Below are 25,849 nucleotides of genomic sequence, written 5' to 3' on the forward strand. Positions count from 1 at the left end.
GTGAGGTCTCTGAAAGTGACGTACAGGCCTTTGTTTTGCTCACGACATTTTTCTTGTAATTATTTGAGTGCAGATATCATGTCTATGGTGCCTCTGTTTGCTCTGAAACCACACTGGCTCTCTGGGAGGTTTTCTTCTGCAATGGTAGGCACAAGCCTGTTCAGAAGTCTTCTAGCCAGGATCTTGCCAGCAATAGAAAGGAGGGTGATCCCTCAGTAGTTGGAGCAGTCTGATTTTTCTCTTTTGTTTTTTACAAGGTGATGATAGCAGCATCACGAAGTTCCCATGGAATCCTGCCCTGTTCCCAGCAGGCCGTGAAAAACCCATGGAGCTTGGTATACAGGGCAGGGCCACCATGCTTCAAGGCTTCGGGTGGAATTCCATCAGCTCCGGGGGCTTTGTTCTTCATCTGGTTGGTGGCGGTCACAGTTCCCTCCAGAGTTGGGCTCTCATCCAGTTCTTCTTTGACAGCTGTTGTTGGATGCGATTGATGGCAGTATCATGCACTGTGCACTTGGTGCTGAAGAGAGTTTCAAAGTGCTCCAATCAGCAATCCAGGACTGACTCCTTGTCGGTGTGTAGGATCTTGCCATCGGCACGCCTTATGGGGTTTTGGGTTTGATATCCTGGTCTATAGACATATTTTAGTGCTTCATAGAAACTTCTTATATCGCCAGTATAGGCATACAGTTGAGTTTTTTCTGCAAGTGCAATCCACCAGTCATTTTGGATGTTCCTCAGTTTAAATTGAAGGGTGCTGCATGCTTGACGGTAGGCTGTCTTTTTCTCTTGGCTGGCCAGGTGAGCCTGATGAGCTGACCTTTTTATTTTTAGCAAAACTTGAATTTCCTTGTCATTTTCATCAAACCAATCCCTATTCTTGGTGCTGGGTCGAATAACCTCGTTGGCAGTATCCAGTACGGCAGCTTTGATATGTTCCTAGAATTCTTCTGAAGTGGAATCAGCAGTGAAATTAGGATATTCCTGTCTATTCTGTAAGGTTGCTTGATATCCCTGCAAGATGAGGTTTGCAGGTTGCTGACTCGAAATTTCTTTGATGGGTTGTCTCTAGGCCCGTTCTTGGGCTTAGGCTTGAAGTGGAAGTTCAACTTTGAACGAACAAGCTGGTGGTCTGTATGACAGTCAGCACTGGGCATGACTCTTAATATTCAGAATGTCCTTTAGGTCACACTGGTGCACCAAGATGTAATCTATCAGGTGCCAGTGGTTCAGAGCAGGGATGCATCCATGTGGTCTTGAAGCGATTTGTTTGTTCAAAGAAGGTGTTGGTTATGGACAGCTGCTTTTCTGCTCAGAGTTCCAAGAGTAAACGTCCGTTTTCATTACAGTTTCCGAGCACTCCCTTCCATGCCAGGCTGTGGTGGCCCACGCTGGTGTTGAAATCGTCAAGGACGACAATTTTGTCCTTGGGAAGGGCATTCTGGATTAGTTCACTGGGATCTGTGTAGAACTTAACTTTGTCAGCTGGGTTAGCCTTCAGGGTTAGAAAATAAACACTGCTGAGGGTTGCATGCTGCTCGTCTTGGAGGGGCAGGCGCAGGGACATGATGTGTTCGGAGTGACCGATTGGCAGGCTTGAAAGTTTAGTGGCGATAGACTTCACCATGAAGCTGACACCGAAGAGGCTTTGTTCACCTTGAGGTCGACCTGACCAATAGAGGGTGTAACTAGCATTGTGTTCTGTTAGGCTGCCTCACTCTGAGAAGCGGGCCTCACTCAGGTCCGCTATATCAATGTCTAGTCTGGCTAGCTCATGGGCCACCAGGGTTGAGCGTCATTAGGGGCAGCTGTTGTCACCAGAGTCAAGCATTGTTCTTGCATTCCAGCGAGCGAGTTTCAGAATTTTTCTTTTCCCACCTTTTGAAGCGAGGTTAGGAGTTCGCGTTTCCTTTTCTGTCATAGTTTGGCCGCATTAAGAGATGCCATTGACCACGGCAAGCCAACTGGGTGGTAGGGAGACGAGCATTTGTTTAGGCCACCTTTTCTTGGCCCTGCTCCAATTTCGGAGCAAGCAGTGCTGTCCTTCAAAAAGGCTTCTTGGTTGCTCAGGGTGCTCCTGGGTAATGATGTCGTCCCCAGGTCATCATCAAAACGAACAATATCCTGAGCCGTCTGCATGCAGGATTGGAACTGCGGCTGCCAGTGCCATCTTGCCGCTTGCGCCCCTTTCCCATTGCTACAGGACTTGTTCAGTTATAGTTGGGGTGCATGGATTTCCTTCCTGCCTGCGCAGTGGTGCTTTGAGGTGGAGTACAGTTTGAGCTGACTGACCACACCCTTTAAACCTGGAGCTCATCTGTCATGGCCCAGTGAACTGGGACGGCAGCAACGAGAGATCCAAGCTGTAGGTTTGGATTCAGAGTTTCCATCTCCTAGGTGGGTTGCGGACTAAGGCTTGAAGGGACCCTACTTCCCTTGCTATTCTATCCATAGCTGGTATACCAACAATCGTAGCCCACGTAATATGGTGTGGTACACCTTTGGTCCCGAACATGATTGTACTTGAACTGCTTGGAATCCTTCCGCCCAGGTGGTGTCATGTTCTACATTTCTCCCCTCACTATGTTTTGCCCATCAGCTGAGATGGTGTACCAAGGTTTGGCGCTGGAGCCAGCAGTGAGAGCTGGGTGTAGATGAGGACCAGTGATTCCAATCCATCCTACAAAATTGGATGCAACTGACTGAAAATACAAGGGTACTACCACTATCTGAACACCCCATACATTTCCCCAGATGCGTGAGTATGCACTAACAAAATGCACAACTGAGCGGTCAAATTAGAAAGTGGGAGATCAGTGCTTAACAGTCTGAAAAATCATTGTCACGGGGACTGGATGTTAATTCTCTTCGATCTTTACTGCAGTTTTGGAAATGTGAACACAAATGCCCTAATACTGTATTAATTTTAATACACTAGGTTAATAAACATTAATGTACAGTAAGCATTGCACTAGCTCTAATGTACAAGATAAAAATCACCTCTGTTTGTTTTGTCGTAAACTATGAAGTCTAACTATGTACATGACATGTCTCGTCTTACCAGTTTTCTTTCCTTTAAAGGTTGAGAGGCATACTGATGTGTGCTTTGTGATGCACAGTTTCTGTATTGGGATGGGTTTATTTTGTATGAGTTCACTGTGGAGGCAGGAAAGCTGATATGTTGTTCTTGCAGCAATAGAAAATAGTGGACAATTTTTTTCACATCAGTAATAGACATTACAGCAAAGATTAAAGCCTTGAAAATACCTTGAGAGATACTGGCATACAAACACTTAATGAATTCATTTAAAATTTTTCTCTTTGCTAATTTAACTGAGGCACTAACCCTTCTAAAATAACTAGGCAAACACCTCTAATATGGTGGAGAAAGGATTTTCAGATGCAGCATTCATACAACATTATCCCTGAAGATAATTTCAGAGCATAATAAATATTTGTAAATGATCGAAAACACAGGCTGAAGTGAGGATAATTTACAAAGCTGTTAACTGGTGACCATTCACTACCAACACTGGAAATGTAGCAGGAACTTTCTCATCTCCAATCAATATGACCAAGAATAAAAATTGAATACCACAACTGTTTTTCTTGAATAAGTTGAGCTGCGTTCCCTTTCATTTCTGTGTAGCACTGATATCACTTTTTTTGTAACTTGCTTTAAAATAAAACTGGTAACTTTTGCAGGTATGATTGCTTAACCACTCCTGATACATTAGACCCTAAGTAATACTTCAGATATATTTTTGCACGTTATGTACTTTTACTACCTGACATGAAGGGCTTGAAATTGGTTCTCATAGCTCCCAATTTTGCACCCACATGTTATGCAGGGAAAGCAACGAATATCGAATTTGTTAGTGTGCCTTCTGTGACTCCAGAGCACATGGCTGAGACTGGCCTTAGGCCCATTTCCTATGTCTACCGCCGGTTTCAGGCCACTTTCTCCTTCACTCGCCATGCTGTGGTCAATTCTTTCAGACCTAAAATGACCAAACAAATTCACCCCCTTCTCCCTCCTGAGTTCACAAATCTCTGCGCCCCTAACCACCCTAGATTCTCTGTGGGCCTGGGCCAGTGTCTCTGCTGATAAGTTTTCAATCTCTGCAAGGCAGGCGCATTGCCTCCTCAGTCACGTTCCGCTGACGGAAGAGCACCAATTACATATGATCCACTTGCACATCATTTTCAACGTGGTGATTGTTGCCACTGCTGTGTTTGCATCTGAATTCAAGCACAAACCAATTTCTGCTCCTAGATGCTTGGTAATGATTGCAGAGTGATATGCCAAAGATGGTAAACAATGGTCATACTGTAGACTACAGCACTCACTACATATATTTGTTCTCTGAAGTAATACAAAGCTTTCAACTTAAAAAGATTTGTTAAAAAGATAGAAATCTGAATACAGTGATCACAGTACACAGATAACACCATTATTTTCTTTGAAAATTGAATACTGTATTGTCTTTTCTGTACAATGAAGCTACAGCAAGTATTTTCATGTTCACTGTGCTTAATGCTCCTTTGTACCCCTGCTGTTAGTTGAGTAGCTATTTGCCAAATAGAAATGGGTAACTCAGCCATGGCATCACTTTAAATCTTGTAAGCTGAGCACAAGCAGCTTATTTGTATTAAAGTAGCAGCAAAAACTATATAATTTCTGAAGGGTTGTGACTACAAATGGAGGATTTGACAAAAAGACTCAATTAACTGCTGAGGACAGTTTATCCTGTTCCTTGTTCACTCCTAGTTTTGCACATCATTACAGACTTTCCCACATTCAACCTTAACCTATAATGGTGAAAATACCCCTAGTTATTCAATTAAAGATTCATACTTCAAAGTTATTTGTAGAGTAGAAAGGATAACATACACATGTGAAGGCAAATAAGTCAGTGAAGAAGTTCTAAAAGAGGTTACCTTCAGTGCACTAAATTAAATGTTTTTCTGTTCTTTTTAGGTATTTTTATATTGTTTCAAATAACTTCTGTCTGCCATTACCATTTTCAAACTATTTCCTCCTTTAAATACTTTACCACAGGAAAGCAACGTGGTCGTCCCTTGAAACATTTGAAAAGTGTTCCAGAATTTGTATGTTTGGTGAAAAGCAGCGATGACAGCAGCTGTGATTCTGACCTTGATACCGACAGTGATCTGAACTCATCACCTGCATCTGCCATGGAGATATCTGAAGAGACTGATCTCATTGCTTTGGATGCTCCCATAAATGGTTTTCTATCTACAGAAAAAGGTACCAGTCAATCTCATGAATGCCATAAGTTGTTGGAACTCACTTGTTATGCCCTTGGTTTAGAATTATTTATAGTCCCTGTTGTGCCAAAAAGTAAAGAGCAGGTACTTCCCACTGGGATAGAGGATGGAAGAGTTATGCCAGGCCACAACTGAACATTTTATCATAGTTTAGCAGCACTGGAAGTTCACCATCCTGCCTTTTCGGCTGAGATATAATTCCCAGAACTAAAGAAGAAAACAAAGTAACTTAAAAAATCATGGAGCAGTTTAATCCAGTGGTTTTGGAGAAATAATAACCTTAAAACCACTGTAGATTGATCTGATCACATGTATCATGGATGCAGGTTGACGGAACTTTCTTTGAAATGAAAATCCTTTTTCTAACAAAAAATGATTCCAATTCCAGGATGATCAGCAAGTTCAAAGAGGGCTGGCCAAAATAGTAAACATTTTGGTGCCAAAGATCATTTTGGTGCCAAAGATCAATATTCCCAGCATTTTGGTGAAAGCGTTGGGATGCACCCATAACTTCCAGTGCTGATCCCCACCAAAGCTTTCAGGTTCATAGGGAGGTCATCCAATTTAAATATTCTGGAAATGCATCTTGAGGGCTGCTTGCCCCCAGGAGGCCTCAAAAATGTGTCAGAGTTTAATGCCAGACCTCCACCCACTGGAAAGGTGCTAGAAAAATCCCCTCTGTAAGGGGACTGAAAAGGTGTTTTTTTTTAATTGATTACCCACCATCTTTGGGGTTCAAAGCGACAAACCTAGACCCCTAAAATAAAAGCAAAATACTGCGGATGCTGTAAATCTGAATAAAAACAAGAAATGCTGGAACCACTCAGCAGGTCTGGCAGCCTCTGTGGAAAGAGAAGCAGAGTTAACGTTTCGGGTCAGTGACTGAAGTTCCGAAGAAGGGTCACTGACCCGAAACGTTAACTCTGCTTCTCTTTCCACAGAGGCTGCCAGACCTGCTGAGTGGTTCCAGCATTTCTTGTTTTTATATTATTAAACCTAGACCCCTGGTGGGCCCCATTTCTGCCATTCAGTGGGCCAGTATGCAAGGTCTCACCTACCATACTGGGCCATCAGTGGCAGGTGACACCTAGCCTGGAAATTCCTCCTACGCGTTGGGCTTGTTTTTGGCAGGAAGTGGCTGCAATCTTTACAAGCCCTGCCAGAAAAGACAGAGATCTGGATACAGTCCACGTGCCAAACTCTCACTGATTTATCACAGGAGTGCGCTGGACAGCCTGGATTTTTATTATTCCTACAATAGCTGGAAAAAGAAAAATTCAAGATATGACCGAGCAAGACAAAAACATGGTAGTTCAGTGTTAATATATTACATGCATACCTTTACTGCCTTTGTCTGAGCTGTTCACAGGCAATATCAGTTGGCTCAGGTGACAGGATTTTTCTCAGTCTGAGGGTTATATATTTTATTGACAATTACTAAGCTAGAAATTTGAGTAGTAAGACTCTCATGGAATCTGATTACTTTCCACTTAAAGTATAAATTAGAAACTTTGAAGTAGTATGCCAAAATTATTTATTTGTTCTTGGACCAAGTTGCACTCAAGCTGGATGCAGCAAGAAGCCAGCCCAAGCCACCCAAAATTCAACCTAAGGCCAGATCTTAATAACCTGCCAGTTGTTCAGAGGCAGCTTGCCTCTTTGGTACCCTCCAATTTTGGCCCACTGCTTTGCTGACTGTGGGTCTAAGATAAGTCATGGGGAGGCAAACGAACCATGATGAGTGCCGCATGCAAGTTGGCAGCGACTCACAGGTAATGCTAAGGCCCTGGAAGGAACACTCCTGCTCTTCTGGCTCCACATTAAGGTTAGTCTATGAAAAATGTAGGTGGTGTCCTCTCATGGTCTCTTTAAGAATGCACGTAGACCAAGTAATCCTGACTAGAGAGGACCCAGTGTTCCTCTGCTCAAGGTGGACACGTTTATGGAATTGGTCCTAAAATATGCATTAGGCCACTCCTTAACATATGCAAGGCGCCTAATATCTGTTTTGGGTGGCCATCGGGAACAGTGAAAAATTGCCCAACTCAACCTGCGATCAAGATCTTTCAGCTATCCTATAGATGCGGGACATAGCCCTCCAAAATTGGTCCTTTCCCCCATTTTCACCCGGAAAACGGCATAGAGGTTCATTTCCCCCGCCACCCCCCTTGGTTCTTTAATCATTTTCAACAAAAAGAGAAACCCGGTTACTTTTGCAAATATTATACTTTTTAATCATTTACCTATTAAATATAAGGCAATTATCTGAATGCTGCCTTTTGAGTGGAATAATACAAATGTTTTAAACACTTGAGTCATATAGGTATCTGTAAACAAAAACATTAGGGACATTGAACAATTGTGATTGACTTGAATTGTTTTCTGGTTGCAGCAACACTAGATTTTGTGGAGAAAATGAAAGGGGATCTGCTGGTAAAAGTTGAATTACTAGGAAAAGAACTACCTCTGAATACACTGGATGAACTGATTGACTTGTTTGGTGGTCCTGAGCACGTCGCTGAGGTAATTTTCTAAGAATTTACATGTCTCAAGTTGCTTTCTTCTTGGGCAGTTCCTCGGGACTGTGGATGATTTGCTTCCACTCCGGATCAGTGCAATCTTGAATACCTAATGTGTCTGATGCGTGAACTGCAGACTCTACCACATGTGGGGCAGGTGGTGTTTGAAGGGTTGGTTGGGTGAGTTACTTGGGGCACTGTCGCACCTTCCACACCTGGACTTGGCCTCTGCGTGCTCCCATTGAAATCTCTTGAGGTGCTGGGGACCTTCTCAAATGCACCTTCTCCATTTTGAGCAGTCAAGGATCAGGGGCTCTCAGGAGTCAGTGGGTATGTTCTTCAGGGATGATTTGAGAACGTCTCTAAAGTGTTTCCTCTGTTCTTCTGAGAGTCTTTTGCCGCGGCACACCTCAGAGTAGAGCAGTTGCCTCAGGAGCTTTGTGTCAGGCATGCGAGTGACTTGGCCCACCCACTGAAGCTGGTTTTGGATGATTAGCACCTCGATGCTGGGAATTTTGGCTTGGGAGAGGTTGCTGTCATTAGACCACCTTTCCTGCCAATGAATGTGAAGGATTTGCAAAGACAGCATTGGTATTTCTCCAGTTCCTTGAGGTGCCTGCTGTATATTGTCCTAGTCTCTGAAGCATATAGGAATGCAGGGATCACTGCACCCTGGTACACCATGACCTTAGTCCCTGGTTTAAGGTCCTGGTCCTCGAATACTCTCTCCCTCAGTCAGCAGAAGGCAGAACTGGCATGTTGAAGGTGGCGGTGGATTTCGTCATCAATGTCTTCGTTGAGAAGAAACTCCCGAGATGTGGAATGTGCTCCACGCTTTCCAGGATCTCTCTGTGGATCCTGATCGACGGAGGATGTTGTTGTGCTGCGGGAGTGGGTTGGAAGAGGACTTTAGTTTTCCAGATGTTTAAAGTAAGGTCCATCCTCTCGTATGCTACAGAGAAGGAAGTCAACGATGACTTGGCGCTCAGTCCCCGAGTGAGCACATAAACGAGAGTCATCAGTATACTGAAGCTCAATTACCTTTTGTTTTGGAATGGAGGCGACAACGGTTGAATAATTTCCCATCCATTCTGTCTGTTATCTCCACTGCTGTGGACAGCTTGCGAGGAATATGGTGAAGAGGTTTGGTATGATGACACAGCCTTGTTGACGCCACTCTTCACTGAAGTAGGGTCTGCGGTAGTCCTGTTGGAAAGGATAATGACTTGAATGTCATCATGTAGTAGGCGAAGGATGGTGACATATTTGACTGTAGCCAAACTTGAGGACTCTCCATAAAACTGCACGATTGATGGAGTCAGAGGTTTTCATGAGGTCAAAAAGGCCATGTACAGCAAGCAGTTGGTGCTGCTTTCTACATTTTTCTTGGTTTTGCGACGCAGTGAAGATCATATCTGTCGTGGCTCTCAGTGGTCGACATCTATATTGCAACTCTGGGAGGAGATGGCTGAAGAGAATTCTTGAATTGATCTTCCCTGTGCCAGACAGTAGGGAGACTCCCCTGTAATTACCACAGTCAGATTTGTCTCCCTTCTTGAAAATGGTCGCAATCACGGCATCCCTGAGATCCTCTGGCATGGGGTCTTCTTCCCAGATAAGGGCTATGAAGTCATGTAATTGTGCCAGGAGTGTATCACTGCCATGTTTCAGGATTTCAGCAGGAATTCTGTCTGCTTTTGAGGCCTTGTTGTTTTTCAGCTGATAGAGGCTTTTCCAACTTCATTCCAGGTCGGGGTAGTGCCAAGGCTGAGCTGAGTAGTGCACTGAGGATGGAGTCGAGGACATTTGGGTCAAAGACAGAGTCTCGAATTGCTTTACTAGCTCTCTTAATGACTTTATGAGCAAATACATTAGCTGGTATGATATCAAGCCACACAGGCTATGAGTTAGGGGTCATGGTAGAGCACGACCATTGATTTTGAGCTAGAGTGAGGAAGATCATTTCAAGTTTCTGCTCCTGATCGCAGTCCAGTAACTTCTATTAGTGTATGTATGTAGATCTTGGATGAGAACAATATTTGGTTTGGTTGTAATGTCCTTCATGGTAAAATAGCTTGCCATTGTTCACTATCTAGGCTTACACAAAAATGGGCACTGAATCCTACAATATTTTCAGAAGAGGAGGGAAAAGTGGAAGAAGATTTAACTACAGTTTTTTTCCCCTCCTTTTTGCATTAGTTTTCTCTCTCTCTGAGATTAAATAGTCAATTATTTGTCCACCAATCCTGTCCTCTCCTGGCATTGACATACATACAGCAGGGGTCACTGACCAACAATCAGGCATGGGAACCCGAGCTGATTTTGCTGTTCCTAACCTAAGGATACTGAGGCCTACACCCCAACTGTATGACTCAGCTATCCACTGCTTTAACTGGATGAGACACTGGAGAGTTTATCTAAAGTTGATAAAGGGCTCTTTTTTTTTTACAATTGGACATACTGCCAATCCTATACAGGTGTCATTGTAAGCATGCATCAAAACTAACTTAGTGGCTGATTATAATCAAAATCTGCCTTAACTTCTTGTTATTTTACTCGGGGTTGCTTTTGCAAGTCAGGCATTCTAAGGGCTTCCTAAGTGGGACTTTCTGCCAAAACAACTTAGCTTTTTAGAAATCCATTCAATATGATATGTTATTGAATTGTTAATATTCATGTAGGTGAAGCATTTACAAGAGACAATCTTGAGCTGCAAGTGTCAAATCTATGAAGTAATCTGGTATGCCTTCTAATGCTCAATGAATTGATTTGAAAAGAAGAAATTGAGTAATTATGATTACAGTTTGTACTTACTAATTAATTTTCATTGGTGTTGTTCACAAACACAAACATAATTTGGAAAACAATCAAATTGTCGACCTCAGTAGCTAACACCTCTGGGTTTTCTTGTAAATTCAGGTTGTATTCTAGGATCTGATTGTTCCTGCTTGTTGTTTGACAGATGATCAGCACAAATCAACCAAAAAGGAACTTGGGATACTACTCGCATAATTGTGCACTCATTAAATACAACAAATGTGGTATTTTCATTTATTATGCATATAATAAGTACATAGAGGGAGGAAACGAAGCAGATGATTATGACATCAAAAATATACAATGGCAGCAAAATTTAAAATCAACACAGACTTTTCTTAGGTTAAGATGTACTGATACTTATCCAGTCTTACACTGCTTGGCTGTGAATTTCTGTGCTCTAATAAGAGAGTTCAACTGTTATGTTATTCTGAATAAGTTTTTTACAGAATATTCTAATCACACAAAGGTTTGTGGTGTTGCGGATTAGCACAATGTACTTTTACTACGAGGGCTTGGATTTGAATTCATCCTCAGCTGATGAGATTAACTCTTTTTGTTGGTTGTAAGGATACTTCGTGAAATGATTATTGTTCGTCTCAACCCAGTTCCGAGGCAGAATAAGTCCAAAACGCAAACTGTATCTAATTCGGACCATGTCAGTCTCACTCAGAGAAGCGTTAAGAATGATTTGGTGTGGAAAATTGAAATGTATCATAAGTGCAGCAGTGGGTGCTCTTCAGAAATTAGCATTAAGTACCTTGTTGGAGCAGAATAGAGGAAGCTTTACCCTACATCTGCCCTGTGAGTGCTTGATGCTGACACTAGATGCAAAGTTTGGAGAAACATTTTGATTGTAATGGATGTACCTTATCCTGATGTGCACAGAATTTAATTTAAAAATTAAACTTGTTGGTGTTTATAACATACTCCAAATTGTTTCATGTACTTAAATTAATTTTAATAGATGACTGGAAGAAAGGGACGTGTTGTTCGCAAACTAGATGGCTCAGTTTGTTATGAGTCCAGAGCAGAACAAAATTTGTCCATTGACCATGTGAATTTAAAGGAAAAGGAGCGGTTCATGAATGGGGATAAGGTAGGTTTGTTTTTCATTATGTAAAAATATGTATGTTAGACCCTATTTTTCTTTGAAATAAATGGAGAATAAATATAGGGCAACATGTTGAAGCAGTACTTGTTTCGATAATGTAGGAAGACCATATTTCCCTCTAAATTTTAGTGAGAATAGACTTGCATAAATAGATGTGCAATACAACTAGGCAGCGCTATTGTATGAAGGATTGTGCTAGTCAGTAGTGCATTCAGGACGTTAGTAAAAAGGTGAAACATCTTTTTGACAGACACATTACATACTAGTTTACATTTTTTTTTCTCTTCCTCGTGGTCACCATATTTATCACTTTTGTGAAGCAGTGTTTTATGTTTTTACTTTTTTTTTATCCAATCCATTCTATTCAGTCATCCTTTGCTACACAGCATATACTGTTCGACATTCCTCTGCCTATAACATAGGAAACTGGCTTCTAGGAAATAGTTAAGACCAGCCAAGATATTTCTGCCTGCTCTTACCCCACCTCACCTGACCCTCTATCTGCATCTTGCGCTGCTAACTCATCATTAGCAGACCTTGGGGCTAGATTTTGTGCAGGAGGCAGGGCTCCCAACACCGGGCTGAGATTCGGGGAGAACGACCTCTGCAGATCCCTGAAGCGATCCTCTGGTCTTTTGAGGTCAAAGTTCAAGGAGATGTGATCCCGTCCCTTTAAAAACTTTATCGGGACATGGATCCTGCCCCCAAGAGCTGCTAGCCAATCAGAGGGTCAGCAGGGGTTGGCAGGACCAGTCCAGAAGGCCCGGGAGGGAGGGGGTCCTGGCGGGTGCAGTTCCCAGTGGGGTTCTTCCGTGGGTCACGAATTGCCCATGAAGGAGGGACCCCCCCACCCCTGTTAGATCCCAGTGGCGGTGAGAAGTGGCCCGTATTTGGCCTCTGGGCAGGCAGGTCGTCATCAGCCGATCCTGACCCTGGGAGAATCGGAGCCAGGAACCCTGGCATTGGGTTCTCTGGCAGGCGATTCTGCCCTGATTTTCCAGGCCCCCGCAACGAATGGGATGAAAACAAAATCTGGTCTTGGGAGTGAACCCATATCCCATCACCCAGATTTACAGTATGTTGAGACTCCAGTATATTGTTCTCATAATGTATATAGTACCTGCTCCATGAAAATAAACATCTACAGTAATTGATATATCTTCTAAAATAACAATGAGCCCCTCTGATTTGTCAAGTTTGTAGCCATTATCTCTGAAGCAGCCAGTTCAGGAATTTCGCTGCAGGCTGATAAAAGAATAAAGAACCAACGAAGAAGAGTGCACATGACCCTGGAATTGCCTTGGAGTGCAGACCGTGCTATTCAACAATTTGGTAAGCCCTGGCAAAAAGTTGCCTATTATTAACAATAACAAACACAGAATAATTGAAAATTATTTTTGCACGTATATTAAAAACAGTGCCTTTTTACATCTGAAGAGATTATAATGTATATATGTTAATTTACCTTAGAGACTACTGTTAGGGTCTGATGTTTTGTTAATGTATGATAAATACCTGGTAGTTCAAGATAATAGGGTGAACAGGTGTTGGGTAATGAATTAATTGTATTGAAATGTGTGTATCTATAAAGAAGAGCCAGCTGGCACTGGCTGTCGATTGTTAGGAGTGGAGAAGTAAGTTCTATGGCAAGCAATAAACAGTCTCTACCTAAGCTTCCTGGTCTCAGTGTCCCCTTCACAATCAGGCTTGTAAGTTCTATAACAACTACAGCTCAACAGGGTTGTCGAAGGTGGTTATATAAGGAGATAAAATGTCCAAAGTAAAAGGCGCTTGTACGTTCATGGTTCCTTCCGGGTCTGAGCCAGTCGTTTACCAGTTATAGCCCCAAAATTATATTCAGTGTTTGTTTTATTTTCCATTCTTTGGTCTTAATTAAAGTTTTTAATCCATTTTAGTAGATCAAAGAGAATATTTGTTCTTACTTTTTGATGTCAAACAATAAATAGCCTCTGCTTTTTGATCTCTGCACCATTTGATCAATCCTCTTTGTTCTGTTGGTTGCTGACATTGCTCACAGAAAACTATAACCTGTTGGCATTAGCTAGTAAGAGTAAGTGAAAGTTATTTTCAATCATATGGCCATTTAGGAAATGTTGTGATTCGTATTTTAGCCCACGGTTAGAATGTGATTTACGTTGCAAATTATTCCATGTCATCATTTTCGTTCTCTTTTCAGGTCGTACTCACAGGTCAAACCAAGTGTCAGCTCCAGAATATATATTCCTCATCTCTGAACTTGCAGGCGAAAGGCGATTTGCCTCCATTGTTGCTAAGCGTTTGGAAAGTCTGGTAAACTCATTATTTTTATTGAGGTTTAATGTGTAATTATTACTACCGTACTAAGATTCATATAATGTTTTAAGTGAAGTTTTTTTTAAGCTTTAACTCAATTTACATAGATGCTCCAACCACCCTCTTGGACAAGGAACTGGGAATCTGCATTGGCACCTTATTTACATATGCTTACAAGAAAGATTCTATGGCAATCCACACAGCCACATAGGTGACCACAGATCTCCAACCAGAGATTAAAGAAGCAGAGAAATGTTCACTGACATTATCTGCAAAGTGTTGGTGACTTAACAAAAGTATTGAGTTCATCCATGATGTTTTGTTCCCCTATAATCTTTTAATTCGTGTTTCATTGTATTGTAATCTTACAATTTTCAAATCACAGTTTCAGTCCTCCAAATTGACTCTGTTTGACATATATGTGCCCTTTAATTGACTATTCAAAAATTGTAGATTTCACAGTTAATATTTTGAAACCTCGATGTATTTTTATCATAAACTGCATGATTCTTGAGAATTACTTGAGACTTTTTATTAAGTGCATTCTTTTCCTATTCTCTCCACCCAAATTTGTTCCTTCTGACAGTGGTGATTCCTGCAGGATATAGTTCACTCCTTGCCTCTGCATATGACTGTGAGAATCAGCAGTCTGTTCATTTATGAGCAGCATTACAACCAAGCATCATCTGTCCTCACCAGACTCCCTTACATATTTGCTTTTGAGTAGAGATCACTTAGGACCCTTGCTGATTTTTTAAATTCCCAATTTGGGTACATTTTGGCCAATTGTGTAGTGACGTGCCTGAAATCAACTAACTCAGCACAGACCAGACATCAGTCCTGGGATCTCTTTTGATCTAAATAGCTCAGTACCACATCACGCAGTGTAATTACTCAACTTAATACAGTCCTTCTGTTCTTAGTTACAAAACGCAAAAGCTGTTTTGATCTGTGTTTTAGAATCTTCAGACAAATTGTTGAGTTACTAGGACAGAAATGAATAATATCTGAAAATTCGATCAAACAGGCAGTGAAGAGATTTAGATTTTAATATGTAATATAACATAAAATTTTCTTGGAATGTAAGTTTATTAGTTAACCATTTTAGAATTTATCCTTTCCATAGGGTGCTTTGACTCATGGTGATCGAAGGGCAACAGAATCCAGAGACCTCAGCAAATACAACTTTGATAACAAGGTAGTATCTAACATTTCTCTGTTTTACTTTACTTAACCCAGGCATCTGTAAATGTAGAATAAGAATTGATCAAAAATGATAATCGATAAATATGTGCTCCAGAGATGATTTGGACACAAGAAAAATCAAGAAAGAACTTCAGGCACATTTGAAGCTGTCTATTATTTTGTATAGTGTATACAAGATGAGGCTTAAATCCCATAGGAATTCCACTAGTCTTTCCACGAGTTTAGAACCCTGGAAAACTGGCAAATAATAGCCTTTGGCTCAGTTAGGATCCAGTGTAGCCAGGGAATTGGCTTGTGCCCTGAAAAAAAAATGTTAATTTTTTTAAAGATCAGCCTTCTATATCATGAAAACCATGGGTGGGTTTGGAGTTCCCTAGCAAATTCCCCCTTCCACCGTTATGCCTCCCATCCCCAAGGTGGGCAGTGGTCAGAGTTTCTAGCTGCCGTGGGTAGTTGGAGGCAGGGATAGTGTCAGACATAGCTTATATGCGGTGCTGTTCCATACAAATAAGGTGCCCACCTACTGATCTTGCACACTGCAGTGAAGTTGCTATTGGAGGGCACCAGCAGGCACAATCATTGTAACCATTATCTTAGTACGTGAATTGTCATCTATGAAAACAGCTGGCACATGGTGAGGCAAAAGACCGATAGTAAACTGAGGTGAGCAACCAATAATACTGATTTTGTGATGTGGCATATCAGAAGACATTAGTCTCGGAGGTGCAAATATCTGAAAGTAAACTGTACATCCTGAAGTGTTAATACGAAGTTTTTAGAGAAAATGTTCTGTTCAGAGCAATATTCTCCATTTTAGTCAGGCCATGGGGAGAGGTATTTACCAAACCTGACACTTTTGCACAAGCAAAGAGAGAAAACCAGAAATATTCACTCATGCTGCTCTCATGCACCTCCTAGTGTCTAGAGTGGAAGCAGCATTTATGGAGGCTTTGGACTGGGTTGTCTTTATGTTCAAACGATCATCAAGGTTTGGTGTGGGAGGATTTAAGGGGGAGAAATTTAAAGGAATCTTTATAAAACTGCACAACTTACAGAATTCGTTTTTTTGTATTAGTTTGTATTATCCAAATATCAAATATATTTTGTAATTTATGGTAGAATGTATAATGTTAACATGCTTAGCTAACTACCTATTTAGTTTTAGCTTTAGAGATACAGCACTGAAACAGGCCCTTCGGCCCACCGAGTCTGTGCCGACCATCAACCACCCATTTATACTAATCCTACACTAATTCCATATTCCTACCACATCCCCACCTGTCCCTATATTTCCCTACCACCTACCTATACTAGGGGCAATTGCTAATGGCCAACTTACCTGTCAACCTGCAAGTCTTTGGCATGTGGGAGGAAACCGGAGCACCCGGAGGAAACCCACGCAGACACAGGGAGAACATGCAAACTCCACACAGGCAGTACCCAGAATTGAACCCGGGTCGCTGGAGCTGTGAGGCTGCAGTGCTAACCACTGCGTCACTGTGCCGCCCCAATTTATTTGAGAGAAATTGATATTTGATTTTTTTACTTAATATATCTATCTTTTCTTACAGTATGGAACCAGAGCACTGGATAAAATCATTAAGACCATCTTAGGTCAGATTGAAAATAAAGTACAACCACCAAAAGATTACATTGGAGGTCCCAGTGCTTTTACCGATGGTAAGAAATTAGGTCATACCCAGAACATGATTTGCAGAGTATATTAATATATTTAAAATCAATTTGCAAGTGATCTGTTTTGTTCTAAAATGCATTATTTTGAAATATATCTATTAGTACATTAATATTTCTAAATTAACCGAATGATAGTGACTAAGTAACATCCGGAATAATTTCTATATAGTATAATATGAAGAAAAATGATCTTTGCATGTCTGTAGCAGCCTGTGTTCTGTAGAATATTGTATTCAATCAAGGAATCTAATAAGAAGCATCTATATTGTAGATATGAGACAGGGACTAATGGCTGTTGGAATTTTCTGCAAAGAAAACCGTTATGGATGTATCAATGTGGAAAAAGGTGAGAATTTAATGTTTCTTTACCGAGTTGTCAATTTGAACTTAGGGTTTGGAATCAGAAGTTCTTTGACAGCCAATTCCCTATAACAGGCAGTGGCTAAACTGAACAAATCAGATCAACATGGGCTAGGATTGCCAACTCTGGTTGGAAGTATTCTTGGAGGTTTGATCACGTGACATTCGATCGCAGTTTACAACTGTTACTGCATTTATCTTATAATGGTTAATTCCACATAGTTGAGTGTCTTTGCTTCCTGTTTGCCTATCAAAAAATGTTTTTACTACGTGGCAGGAGTGGACTCAGTATCGGGAAATTCCCCGACTTCCCCCACGAATGGTTCCCTATGACCCCTGATAGATGCACTCCCTGATTTCTCCACCCACCCACCCCCATCACCTCTGAGAAGCCAAAGGTGGTCAATTCTTTATCATCTCAAACAAAAGCTGAAAATGCTGCAAACACTCAGCATGTCAGGTAGCATCTGTAATCCAGAAGGATTGGCAGCCCTGCTATACACATAGGCACTGGGAGTTAAAAGATTGGGAATTGAAATGCAATTGTACACGCCAATGAAGAGTGACATGCTTTCCATGTATACGAGCCATGCTGAAGTTTTTTTAATCCCTGGTGAATTGCTGACACCATTAAGCACCATGCATAAAAGTTTCACGGATCTTCCACAGTCAGTAAGACTCCTCCTCCTCCTTGCCCATCAACAGGTGACATTCCACTCAAGCCACTTGGGTAGATTAAGCTTTAATGTCACTGGATAATACTGAGGACTGGTCTCCATACTCGCCCATCAAAGTTCCATCTCGTCACTACTTCCCTGTTTACTCCTTGCAGAAGTGCCCAGGAGATCATTCCTCAATTCTGGAAAGGTCCCGGACAATTTGGGAGATTCCACAACTCTAATGTGGACCAGTTCCTTAAAGAGGCTTGTTCCATACCTGTTTTGTCAAAAAAAGTGATAAATAATCTGAAACGGAAGTGATCTAATGTGATTTGCTTTTTTTCTGTTTCAGATTGCAGCATCACAAAATTCCTGAATCGGATTCTTGGACTTGAGGTTCACAAACAAAATGCACTTTTTCAGTATTTTACAGACACGTTTGATTATCTCATTGAGAAGGATAAAAAAGATGGAAAATATGACATGGGAATTCTAGGTATGAGCAAGCACTTATAAATAGCAGAGGGTCACTCAAGAATCTCCACCTTTTCTCATATCTTGTATCTATATAATAGTGATTCGTTAGAAAAATATAGTTGATGTATTTCACACACAAATATTGCACATGCCTGATTTAATGCTGCTTATTAAAATCACAGTTATGCAGTGAAAGTGATAGCATGTATATGAGTCATAAGTGATTCGAACCCGCAAAAGCAAAAATGCCTATTACAGTTTTTGAAATAAACAATATAAAACAGAATACATAGCAAATGACAGTGGAATACAGAAAGTAATTAACTGCAAGTAACAAAAATATGATATAGGTCATTAATGCTTGCCATTTTCAAATTTGCCTTAATGTGTTTTCAATGCTTGTAGTACTTGAAGGATTTTACATTCCATTGTTCATGGTAAAGCAATGATACACTGTTTGTATTGTACCATGTAATGTGCAATGCATTATTCTACTGCCGCAGCAGTACCTCCTTTAAATGGAGGTTTTAGTGAATGGATCTACCAGTCTGCCAGCAAGCAGCTACTAGATCTTCACTTGTTGACTGCTGGCCGGCTGCAGCATACACTTGTTTCGGACAAGAGTTAACATAGTGCCGGCCTCAAATTGGAAACAATGATGACCTGGGGGAGGAGGGAAGGTTGACACTCACCCTGTCCACTGCCTGCCCTAAACCCACTCCTAGTTAAGGGTATACCCCCCTTGTATGGGGGAGAAATTCAACACCATTTTTCCTGTGATTTGAGTCGTAAGGCAAAAGATAGGGGGACAAATGTCAGGTCACGATCTCCCACACCTGATCTCCCTATAATTGTGCCAGCCACCAAGTTAGAAGCTGATGATTTTTAGATATCCAGAGTGCCTACGTGGAATAGGTAGATGTAGGTGTGTCAGCTGTGGATCAGTTACCATACAACCATACAAATTAGGAGCAGAAGTAGGCCATTCGGCCCCTTGAGCCTGTTCCGCCATTCATTAAGATCATGGCTGATCTGTTTCTGACTCGAATTCCACAATCCATCTACCCTGATAATCTTAGATTCTTGTTAGGCAAGGGAATCAATCTACCTCCGCCTTAAAAATAATCAATGACCCTACCTCCATCACCACTTGAGGCAGAGAATTCCGAAGTCGTACAACCCTCTGAGAGAAAAAAATTTCTCCTCATCTCTATCCTAAAAGGGTCACCCCTAATTTTAAAACAGTGCCCCCTGGTTCTGGACTCACCCACAAGAGGAAACATCCTTTCCACATCCACCTTGTGAAGACTGTTCAGGATCTGATATACTTCAATTAAGTCTACCCTCATTCTTCTAAACTCCAGTGAAAACAAGCCCAGTCTGTCCAACTTTTCCTCATAAGACAACCCGCTCATTCCAGATATCAATCTAGTAAACCTCCTCTGAACTGCCTCCAACACATTTACATCCTTCCTTAAATAAGGAGACCAAAACTGCACACAGTATTCGAGATGTGGTCTCACCAGCTCTATAACTGAAGCGTAACATCCTTCCTTTTATTTTCAATTCCCCAATACCATTTGGTAGCACTCTTGTCTCTGAGTCACAAGCTCCTGGGTTCAAGTCCCACTCCAGGACCTGAGCACAAAAATCAAAACTGACACTCCACTGTAGTACTAAGGGAGTGCTGCACCATTGGAGTTGCTGTCTTTCGTATGAGACGTTAAACCAAGGCCCTGTCTGTCCCCTCAAGTGGATGTGAAAGATCCGATTACATTTATTTCGAAGAAGAGCAGGGAAGTTATTCCTGGTGTCCTGGCCAATATTTATCCCTCAATCGTCATCACAAAAAAAACAGATTATCTTGTCATTGTCACGTTGCTGTTTGTGGGAGTTTGCTGTGTGCTAAATTGGCTGCTGTGTTTGCTATATTTCAACAGTGACTACAATTCATTACCTCATTAGCTGTAAAGCACTTTGAGACGTCCATTGGTCATGAAAGGCACTGCATAAATGCAAGTCTTTTTTTAGAAGCATTGGTTGAACAAATCAAGCTCCTAATGCCAGTCGCATTACCACAATTGAAAATGACGTACAAATGGGCAGAGTTTAAGACATGCTTGTTCCACTTAGTTGTAGGTCTTGAGCTATCTAGCCAGCAGTCTTTAAAGGGGCCCATTCGAGAAACGGCAAGAAAACATTTTAAATGTTAAATTTCTGTGTGGTGCCAGGCAAAGCAGGCGTGTTCTGCAGTAGTACCATGGGCCACTGCCAACCTGTGACCACCCCCAGCCCACTTTCCCAGGACCTGTCAGCAACTTGAATTGGCCACGCAATGGGAAAGGCCAGCTGCCATCTGCAGCTCACCAATTTAATTTATATGAGGCCTGATGCTGAATTTCAGGTGAATCTCAAGCCAGCCGGGGCCATCACACAAAGCAGTCACTTTGCTGGCTTTAAGCACAGGTCTGATTTTTCAGCCAGTGTGTTCTCTGCATTGCTGTTCAGCTACAGTCAGACTTAAGTATTCGCATAGGAATGTTGGAGGTTAAGGTGGCATTAGTTGATCTTCCATTGCCTTGATTTGGTTCTTAAATTTGGTGCACTGAACACAAAGGGTTACTTTTATTGATTGTGTCTCTTCTGTTTCATCAGATCTAGCTCCAGGAGTAGAAGAGATATATGAGGAAAGTCAGCAGGTTTTCCTTACACCAGGGCACCCACAGGATGGACAAGTAGTTCTTTATAAGGTAAACTATTATTATGCAGGTCTCTCTTTCTCACTCTGTTAGCTGGTTTCCATATAGTGTAACTAAAAGAGTTCTATAAGTAAAATGTTTTTAGAAAATCTTTACTATTTCAGTTATATGTGATGACTATGTCTAGGCATAGGGCAGTATTCTGGGCCCAACTGTCTTCAGCTGCTTCGTCAATGACCACCTCTCTACCATAAGGTTAGAAATGGGCCATTTGCTGATGATTGCACAGTGTTCAGCACCTTTTGTAATTCATCAGGAAATGAAGCTGTCCATGCCCACATGCAGCAAGATCTGGAGAACATCCAGGCTTGGCTGAAAAATTATAAATAAAATTCATGTCATGCAAGCGTCGGGCAATGATCATCTCCGACAAGAGCGATTGACATTCAATGGCAAAGTCATTACCAAGTCACCCAGTAGCAACATCCGGGGCTCTCCATTGACCAGAAACTGAATTGGACCAGCCACGTAAATGTGGCTACTAGAGCAGGTCAGAAGCTGGGTCTCCTGTGTCAAGAAGCTCTTCTCCTGTCTCCCAAAAGCCTCTCTCTACAATGTATAAGGCACAAGTCAGGAACATGAAGGAATAGTCCCAACTTGTCTTGATGAGTGCAGCTCCAACAACACTTAAAAATCTCAACACTATATGTTTCATTGGCACCCCATCCACTTCCTCTGCCATTGCAATTTTGTGTCTGCATGTATACTATCTACAGTATGTACTGCAACAACTCACCAAGGCTTCTTCGGCAGCATCTTCCAAATGTCCTCCACCACCTGGGAGTCAGAGTTATACAGCACAGAAACAGGCCCTTTGGCCCACCATGTCTGTGCCGGTCATCAAGCCTTTCTATTCTAATCCCATTTTCTAGCACTTGGCCTGTAGCCTTGTATGCTATGGCATTTCAAGTGCTCCCATGTTCTATATCAGCTCTGTATTCCTCTAACTGGAATACTGCTTATTCTCTGCTCTCCCATCAAAGGTTAATCTTTCAGCCTTTAGTTCCTTGAATACTTTTTCTAAATCCCTTTGCTTTGTTGATCTCTCTTGCTGCCTTCAAAAATCTCTAAATAAAAAAAAAAGCTTTTTGTATCTTTGATTTCTGTCCCCCACCCTGTTAACTCCTGCTTACTGTGTACCTCTTCCTGTTGCCAAACACTCAGATTCAAGAGAGAGAGCAAAAGAAGGGAGGAGAAAGTGTGGAGAGAGTGAGCGTGAGGGACAGAGAGAGCAGGCGTGAAGGAAAGAGAGACAAAGTACTGTTCTGTTGCAAGTTATCAGCTGCAGGTCCCTGATGTGCTGTAGAGTTTACAGCTTAAAAAATAAAATGCTGGAGCAAATTACATCACCAGCAATGATCAACAGCCAAGGGGGAAACCAATGTGCAACATTTGAATATTTGCAGCAGCCTGCAAGTTCCCACGCAGGCCACGCAAAAGTCGGCCTCTAAGTTACTCCACCTGCGCAGCCGCCCAAAAAATGTAAAGGGACCGGGCACATAAATAAATCATCTGCACGCTCCAAAAAAAAAAATTAGAGGGTATGTTGCCCAGGAGGATAAGGGTAGCAGGTGTACAGGAAAATCATCACCCAAAGTTCCCTTTCAATTCACACACCAGTCTGACTTGGACATATGTTGCCATTCCTTCATTGTTACTGGATCAAAATTCTGGAACTCTCTACTATTCTTCTGGAACTGACAGAAGATCATCGATCTGAAGTGTTGACTCTTGTTTCTCGCTACACAGATGCTGCCAGACTGACTGAGTATTCCCAGCATTTTCTGTTATCATTTCAGATTTCCAGCATCTGCAGTATTTTACTTTTGTAATAGCCATTGCTATGTAACTTCCTGTGATTCCCAAACAGTCCATATTATAGGAGCAAAGAATTTTATTTGCAGGAAGATAACTGGCAGGACTAATCAATCCTGGCAGAAAATGGCCTCATGTTAACTGTAGGCTGTACTGGTATTTGCTGGAAAGCAGTCTGCAGCTATTGAGTGAAATAGAATAGATGGTGGTAAAGAGTACCTTTTAAAGGAATAAAGTACAGAGTATAAATATTCGTAATAAGTTGCTGTTAATTTATTTTGTCTTCTGTAGATAAGTGTGGATAGGGGCATGCCCTGGGAAGAGGCTTATCAGAAGTCACTCACCTTGACAGGATCTGATGATGGTTTCTACCTTTCACACAGGGTTAGTATCACATTTTGTTGTCTTCCTTGTCTTGTGCCATATAATTGTGATAAATATTTTAGGGAAGTGAATTATAGGAGCTGAGGTGCAGTTTCTTCTGTGATGCAGATGAGTGTAAATTGAGTACAGTAAAGGGGAAAGAAGTCCAACCTGAGTACTTCATATTCAAAATACTTTCCAATTTAACAAAAGTGCAGCAAAAAATTACATTTCAACATTTTTTTTTTTAAATCTCAATTTTTCTGCTACCATGGAGACCCTCCAACATGGTTTTATTCTTTGTTAGGTCATTTCAGTGCCGTCAATTGCAGGGAACCACTCCAAGTACCTCCATTGCCAGCAGTAATTGGGGGGGAGGGTGACTTCATACCAGCCAGAGGACAGCATTGGAGCCACTGACCCTGGGCAACCATTCCATAGGTTGTCAAATTTGCAATTTCCGTAGAGTTTCTTGGGGATAGGTTGGTTTAAAGTCACATCCCCATACTGTTCGCAGTGGAGCCACTCTAGAAAGCAACCTGTATCACTAGTGCAGGCTCGCAGAGGGGGAGATTCTACTCCAGGTTCTTTGTGATGACAAGATATTGGCACTTTTAAAATAACATGAAATAAAATTTTGATGGAAGCATCATTTTCTTTTACAAAAAGTGGAGCAAGAATTACTTCTGTTAGAACTTCTGCCCCATTTGAGCATGACAAATATTTAAAGCTGTCCATAAGCGGCATCAAACTCAGAATACGTACAACAGAAGATGGGGACAGAAAATGCAAGTCTTCAGGATTTCTTTTGATCACATTACAGCTGATTATCATTATCAGCAGGGAATGGGTGGGCAGCAGCCGGAGCACACTTGCTGCCAACATTTTTTGCCAGGGTGGGCCCAAGCTATTTAGAGACCTAGACTTCGTTTCTGTGTCACCAATGACTTGAATGCAAAACGGGCACCATGCTGCAGCTCACTGGTCTTGGTAGGCTGCCACACTGATCAAGTCAACCATTGCACCTTGGTGCCGGGGTGGGGGTAGCAGAGGACATACAAGCTACCTTTGGATGTGCCAGCAATGCCCTGCAATTTCTTTTTGGACCTGGGAAGAGCAATCCTTCTCCCTTTGGACCAACTAAACCAATAAACACATACTTCCTGTGCTATTTTATGAGAGGCCTCCAGTTGTTCCTTTAAGAACTGCTGGTTAAGGGCATTCACTGCCTGGCATGAATGTCTGGAGTGTACCTCAAGATTGTATTCAGGGTTTTTTGTACATTAGAGCCCAAATTTGCATAATTTAATGAGGCAGCTGCCTGGGCCACCTTTTTAAAAAAAAAATTATTTCCAAACTATACTTTATTCATAAAAATCTGTAAAAATTACATTCCCAAACAGTTTAAAACAGCATCAAGTCAAAAAATACAAACAGTGCAAAGGTGATCAGTTTCCTTCTATACAATCATGAGTTGCTTCACAACTCTTCCATTTCATTTGTCATGCCATACACATTTTTACATTTACAGCACACAAAATTTCTCCGATACAGTTCAAGGGGTTTCCCATGGATCCAGCCCCTCAGTTCAGCTTGGTGGGGGGACCTTACACTGTGGTCTTTCCCCATTGAGCCTTTGCTGCGGCTGCACCAAGCTTTAGTGTGTCCCTCAGCACATAGTCCTGGACCTTGGAATCTGCCAGTCTGCAACATTCGGTGGTGGACAACTCTTTGCGCTGGAAGACCAGCAAGTTTCGGGCCGACCAAAGGGCGTCTTTCACCGAATTGATAGTCCTCCAGCAGCAGTTGATGTTTGTCTCGGTGTGCGTCCCTGGGAACAGCCCGTAGAGCACAGACTCATGTGTTACAGAGCTGCTTGGGATGAACCTCGACAAAAACCACTGCATCTCTTTCCACACCTGCTTTGCAAAGACACATTCCAGGAGGAGGTGGGCAACCGTCTCTTCCCTACCACAGCCACCGCGGGGGCATTGCGCGGAGGGGGCGAGACTTCGGGCTTGCATGAAGGATCTGACGGGGAGGGCCCTTCTCACCAGCAGCCAAGCTACATCTTGGTGCTTGTTTGAAAGTTATGGCGATGAGGCATTCCGCCAAATGACTTTGACGGTCTGCTCGAGGAACCATCCGACAGGATCCCCCGTCTCCTTCTCCCGTAGGGCCTTGAGGACGTTCCATGCAGACCACTGCCTGATGGATCGGTGGTCGAAGGTGTTTTCCCGCAGAAACTGCTCCACGAAGGATAGGTGGTACGGCACGGTCCAACTGCATGGAGCGTTCCGCGGCAATGTGACCAGGCCCATCCTTCGCAACACCGGGGACAGATAGAACCTCAGCACGTAGTGACCCTTGGAGTTTGCGTACTGGAGATCTACACACAGCTTGATGCAGCCGCACACGAAGGTGGTCATCAGGATGAGGGCCACGTTGGGTACATTTTTC

At 42.1% G+C, this 25,849-nt stretch overlaps 1 protein-coding gene across 8 annotated transcripts in view; it reads left to right on the top strand.

The window, feature by feature from the left end:
• Window positions 1-25,849, top strand: part of LOC137351631 (protein strawberry notch homolog 2-like) — a 182,503-nt gene that overhangs the window by 145,044 nt on the left and 11,610 nt on the right. For all 8 annotated transcript variants that reach the window (XM_068016261.1, XM_068016260.1, XM_068016263.1 and 5 more), the window contains 11 exons: window positions 5,063-5,272; window positions 7,685-7,815; window positions 11,596-11,727; window positions 12,939-13,074; window positions 13,940-14,052; window positions 15,182-15,253; window positions 16,833-16,941; window positions 17,228-17,302; window positions 18,328-18,471; window positions 21,108-21,202; window positions 23,318-23,410. In XM_068016261.1, coding sequence (XP_067872362.1) covers window positions 5,063-5,272; window positions 7,685-7,815; window positions 11,596-11,727; window positions 12,939-13,074; window positions 13,940-14,052; window positions 15,182-15,253; window positions 16,833-16,941; window positions 17,228-17,302; window positions 18,328-18,471; window positions 21,108-21,202; window positions 23,318-23,410 — 1,310 coding nt within the window. The remainder of the gene's footprint in view (window positions 1-5,062; window positions 5,273-7,684; window positions 7,816-11,595; window positions 11,728-12,938; window positions 13,075-13,939; window positions 14,053-15,181; window positions 15,254-16,832; window positions 16,942-17,227; window positions 17,303-18,327; window positions 18,472-21,107; window positions 21,203-23,317; window positions 23,411-25,849) is intronic.

The sequence above is a fragment of the Heterodontus francisci genome, chromosome 36, assembly GCF_036365525.1.
Source record: "Heterodontus francisci isolate sHetFra1 chromosome 36, sHetFra1.hap1, whole genome shotgun sequence".
NCBI lineage: Eukaryota > Metazoa > Chordata > Chondrichthyes > Heterodontiformes > Heterodontidae > Heterodontus > Heterodontus francisci.